Source organism: Arachis duranensis, chromosome 4, assembly GCF_000817695.3.
Source record: "Arachis duranensis cultivar V14167 chromosome 4, aradu.V14167.gnm2.J7QH, whole genome shotgun sequence".
In the NCBI taxonomy this organism is placed as follows: Eukaryota; Viridiplantae; Streptophyta; class Magnoliopsida; order Fabales; family Fabaceae; genus Arachis; species Arachis duranensis.
In genome coordinates this window covers 61,366,226-61,371,672 of record NC_029775.3, presented here as the reverse complement: position 1 = coordinate 61,371,672, position 5,447 = coordinate 61,366,226, and the positions used below count along the sequence as shown (strand labels likewise).

Sequence of the window (5,447 nt, the reverse complement as noted above, 5' to 3'; positions counted from 1 at the left end):
AATTCCCTTTTAATTTCAGCAATTTAACTTCTCGCACTTTAATTCTCGCAATTTAAGATTCAGTCATTTCAATTCCTTGCAATTTACATTTCCCGCCAATTTACTTTATGCAATTCACACCCAATTCTTGATTCCGCTCAACTAATCAAACTTCTAATTCGAATTGCTCATTCAACCAATCCTTGTGGGATTCGACCTCACTCTATTGTGAGTTTTTACTTGACGATAACCGGTGCACTTGCCGGAAGGAATTTTGCCGATCGTGCAATTTACTTAATCGTAGCTATACCCAGTTATAGCGCATCAAGTTTATGGCGCCGTTGCCGGGGATTGGTTTTCGATTGACAATTCTCCAATTGGAAGTTAACTAGATTGAGCATTTTTCTTGTTTTGTTAATTTAGTTCAAGTTACTTGTTGAATTTTGACTTCTGCACTCTGTGATTTGCTTTTTCGTTCTTTATGCCTTTAAATTCAAGCAACTAACTCACTAACCCACTAACTATTTGAATTAATTCCTCACTGCTCTAACCAATACTCTTCCAGTAACCAAGAGTATTCCACTTGTTTGTTACTTGTGGTGTGTTCTTGTATGACAGGTAGGAGAGGAGAGGCATCAACTCCTCCATATACCGAACCAGAGAGGACCCTTCATAGACTTAGAAGGGAAGCAAGAAGGAAGAGGGTACTGGGAGAAGAAGAATCTGAAGGAGAATCTGAGGACAACTTTGAGGAAGCTTTAGATCTCAACATGGATAGAGAATTTCACAACCATGAGAGGGATGATGGAAACAATGCCATTCCTGAGAGGAGGGTTCTTGGTTCATACATAAACCCAACCTCTGGGAATTGTGGTAGTAGCATTCAGAAACCACCCATTCAGGCCAACAATTTTGAACTCAAACCACAGCTAATATCACTGGTGGAGGATCATTGTTCATTTGGTGGGAGTGCTAATGAAGACCCAAACCAACATCTCACAAAATTCTTGAGAATTTGCGACACTGTGAAGTCCAATGGAGTCCAGGATGATGCCTATAAACTGCTCTTGTTTCCATTTTCACTTAGGGACAAGGCAGTTAAGTGGCTAGAATCATTCCCAAGGGATAGCCTAACAACCTGGGATGAAGTGGAAAGCAAGTTCCTGGCACGTTTCTACCCACCACAAAGGGTCAATAGGCTTTGATCTGAGGTTCAAACTTTTAGACAAAAAGATGGTGAAACGCTCTACGAAGCATGGGAGAGGTTCAAAGAATTGACAAGGAAATGCCCACCTGACATGTTCCCTGATTGGGTGCAATTACACATCTTCTATGATGGACTTTCTTATGAATCAAGGAAGGCTGTAGACCATTCATCAGGAGGCTCATTGAACAGGAAAAAGACTGTGGAAGAAGCCATTGAAGTGATTGAGACAGTGGCTGAGAATGAGTACTACTATGCTTCAGAGAGGCACAACACTAAGGGAGTCATAGAGCTGAACCATGTTGATACAATTCTGGCCCAAAACAAGGTGTTTGCCCAGCAACTAGCAGAGCTCACCAGGAAATTAGGAACAAGTCAAGTGGCTGCAATACACACACAAGATCAAGAGGAGGTAAGCATTGAAGGAGGTGATTGGGAAGAGGCCAATTATGTGGGAAATCAACAAAGGCAATCATATGATCCACACTCCAACACTTACAACCCAGGATGGAAAAACCACCCAAACTTTGGGTGGGGAAACCAGCAAACCCAACCACAAAACCACAAACCTTACAACCACAACCAACACAACAATTCCACATACCAAAACTCCAACCAAAGATCATACCAAGCCACACAAAACACTTACTCCCAACCACCATATCATGGCCAAAATAACCAACCTGCCCAATCCAATCTGAACCAACAATTTCAAGACCAATTAAACAGGATAGAAAGAATGATTACAACCATGGGTCAAGACATAATCGAATTGAAAGCCTTTAAGGAAGAAGTAAATTCCAACTTGCAAAACCAAGGAGCTGCCATCCAGAAGCTAGAAAATCAAATTGTGTATTTGTCTAAGCAAACCCCTGGGCCAAGCGTTTCTCATGCTGCCAAGGCTATTGCAAGGGAAGAATGTAAGGCCATAACCCTCAGAAGTGGAACGAAGCTAAAGGAGATCTCAAAGGAAACCACAGAGGATGAAGCAAAGGAGAATGTGAGAGATAAGGAACAGGGACAATCTTCTACACCTTCTGCAACAAAAGAAAAAGAAAAAGAGGTCCTGAAGCCTTATATTCCCAAAGCACCATATCCTCAACGTTTGATGAAAAGAGAAAAGGACGGCCAATTCTCCAGATTCTTGGAGATTTTCAAGAAGCTTCAAATCAACATTCCCTTTGCTGAGGCAATAGAGCAAATGCCACTCTATGCAAAATTCTTGAAGGAATTAATGACCAAGAAGAGAAGCTGGAGGAATGAGGAAACTGTGTTGTTAACTGAAGAATGCAGTGCCATCATTCAACACAAATTGCCTCAGAAATTGAAGGATCCAGGCAGTTTCCAAATCCCCTGCATCATAGGAGAAGTCATGGTGGAGAAGGCCTTGTGTGACTTAGGGGCCAGTATCAATTTGATGTCTCTAACCATGATGAGAAGAATGAAGATTGAAGATGCCAAACCAACAAGAATGGCCCTCCAATTGGCAGATCGAACTTTTAAATTCCCTCATGGAATAGTTGAGGATTTGTTGGTGAAAGTGGGAGATTTTATATTCCCTGCCGATTTTGTGGTGTTAGATATGGAGGAAGAAGCCAAAGCTTGGATAATCCTGGGAAGACCCTTCCTGGCTACTGCTGGAGCCATCATAGATGTCCAAAAGGGTGAACTCACTCTTAGACTACATGATGAGAAATTGGTGTATAACGTATTCAAGGCAATGAGCTATCCATCAGAATCACTAAAGGAATGCATGAGGGTGGACGTAGTGGACATTGCAATACAAGAAACCTTTGAGGAAACAACAAAGGAAGTGGCAGAGGAGGAGTTCACCAATGATATGGAAGTTAGTGACATCAAGGCTGCTGAAACAACCATGCCAAGCATGCCAGGAAGAGTGAAAGAAGAGAAGGAAGCACCAAAACATGAGCTCAAAGCATTGCCCCCTAATCTCAAGTATGCATACTTGGGTAGTGATGAGAGCTATCCTGTTATCATTAGCTCTGCCCTAAGCCAAGAACAGGAAGAAGAATTGATCAAGGTGCTACAAACCCATCAAGATGCCATTGGATGGACCTTAGCTGATTTAAAGGGGATAAGTTCATCCATATGCATGAATAAAATCTTGTTAGAAGAGGATGCTAGACCATCCATTCAAGCTCAGAGAAGATTGAATCCCGTCATGAAAGAAGTGGTACAAAAGGAGGTGATAAAGCTATGGCAGGCAGGGGTAATCTACCCAATTTCGGATAGCCCATGGGTGAGCCCTGTCCAAGTTGTCCCCAAGAAAGAAGGCATCACTATGGTGCCTGATGAGAGGAATGAACTCATCCCTACAAGAACTGTCACGGGATGGAGAATGTGCATTGACCACAGAAAGCTCAACGAGGCCACAAGAAAGGACAACTTTCCACTTCCCTTCTTGGACCAAATGTTGGAGAGGCTTGCAGGGCATGCATACTACTGCTTCCTGGATGGCTACTCAGGCAACAGCCAGATTAAAGTTGACCCAAAAGACCAGAAGAAAACATCTTTTACTTGCCCATATGGGGTCTTTGCTTATAGACACATGCCCTTTGGATTATGCAACGCACCTACCACTTTCCAGAGATGCATATTGTCTATCTTTTCATATATGATTGAAAAATTCATTGAGGCTTTTATGGATAATTTTTTAGTGTTTGGTGACTTCTTCCCTAATTACTTACACCATCTTGCCTTGGTGCTAAAGAGATGCCAAGAGACTAACCTAGTCTTGAACTAGGAGAAATGCCATTTTATGGTAACTGAAAGGGATAGTTCTTGGCCACAAAATCTCTAATAAAGGCATAGAGGTGGAAAAAGCTAAGGTGGAAGTTGTAACAATCCTGTTTTTTGAGTACGCGAGATCTTTTCTAAAGGCACGGATTTTTCCGAAAGATTAGTAAAGGGAACATCTCTGCTGTATCATCAAGTATCTCAATCCTCATTGTCATTATGTAATCCTTAAGCTAGAACCTCTTCTGAGGCAAGCTCGATAATGTAATCACAAAGAACACGAAGAACACTTTGAGTGTGATGAAGAACATTGAAGAACACCTTTTAGATCTTAAAAAGGGCAATGTTGTAATTATTTTGGTGTTTGAGGGGTTATTTTGTAATTTCTAAAAGTTAGGGTGGTTAAAGTAGAAATATTAAAAGTTACGGGTGGTAAAAAGTGAATTTTAAAGTTAAAGGTAAAAGGTAAGTTAATTTTTGAAAATTTAATAATAAAATAAGAAATAATAATAAAATATTAAATAATAATATTTAATTAAAAATAATATTTTAATAAAAATAATAAAATAATGCAGAAAAGGCAGTTTTTCGTAAAAGTTTTAGAAAGACAACTTTAAGCTCAGAATCTCATGCTTACCTTCATAAAATACTTAGGGAGTGGAAATAACATATTAGTGAGGCAAAGACAAAGGAAAGATAAAAAGTTGAAGAAAATATAAAAATCAAAGAAAAAATTGGTAAAGTTTTAATGACAGAAATAAACAGAGATTAGTGAACGAACTAAAAGCAACATAGTCAGTTCTTGAGTTGCGTCTAGGGTTAGGTATAATATGAAAAGTTAAATTGTTTTAGTAAAGACTTAATGAACCTATACATGGGACAAGCTAACTATTCATACCGAAATTTACATAAGCTATAAAACACATACGTTAAACAGAGAAACCAGAGCAGAGTAAAGAGATAAAGAAAAAAGAGAAACCAAAGCAGAGTAAAGGGACAAAGAGTAAAGAGTAATATGATAAAGAGAATAGAGAACAAGTAGAGGGCCTGTTGAAAGGTCATTTGTTGCATTAAGGCAACTCCAGAGATATTTGTATGTTCATCTGCTGCATTGAGGTAGTCAAATAGATGGTGGTGTGACCACTAAGAGTGCTTTCTTGGGATACTTAGCTATAATGCTATTCTGTAAGTCAAAGGACTCTTACAGAGATGTCGAGAAAACACAACTAGCATATACTCCTGTAAGTCAAAGGACTCTTACAGTGAGAGTGTGTGTGCTCCTGTAAATCAAAGGACTCTTACAGTGAGTGTGTTGGGCAGATATAAGTTAACTAGCTCTGCCATGCAAGTTAAAGGACTCTTGCAGTGGGTTGCTAGTGCCGCCCTGCAAGTCAAAGAACTCTTGCAGTAGTTTGCCTCATAAGTCAAAGGACTTTTGCGAGGAGCATTGCCAACAGGGAAGCCTTACCTGGTCAAAAGACACAGGGAAACGTCGGGAGCGGGCATG

General features: G+C 40.1%; 1 protein-coding gene and 1 non-coding gene across 2 annotated transcripts; one reads left to right on the top strand and one right to left on the bottom strand.

The window, feature by feature from the left end:
* Positions 1 to 1,175: 1,175 nt before the first annotated feature.
* Positions 1,176 to 1,279, bottom strand: LOC127747059 (small nucleolar RNA R71). Its single transcript, XR_008008863.1, has one exon. It is a non-coding gene; the product is annotated as a small nucleolar RNA R71 (small nucleolar RNA).
* A 655-nt stretch (positions 1,280 to 1,934) lies between these two features.
* Positions 1,935 to 3,947, top strand: LOC107472194 (uncharacterized). The gene is made up of 2 exons (XM_016091743.1): positions 1,935 to 2,453; positions 2,901 to 3,947. Exons 1-2 carry the CDS (start codon positions 1,935 to 1,937, stop codon positions 3,945 to 3,947), a joined length of 1,566 nt encoding a protein of 521 aa, XP_015947229.1.
* The last annotated feature ends 1,500 nt before the right edge of the window (positions 3,948 to 5,447 follow it).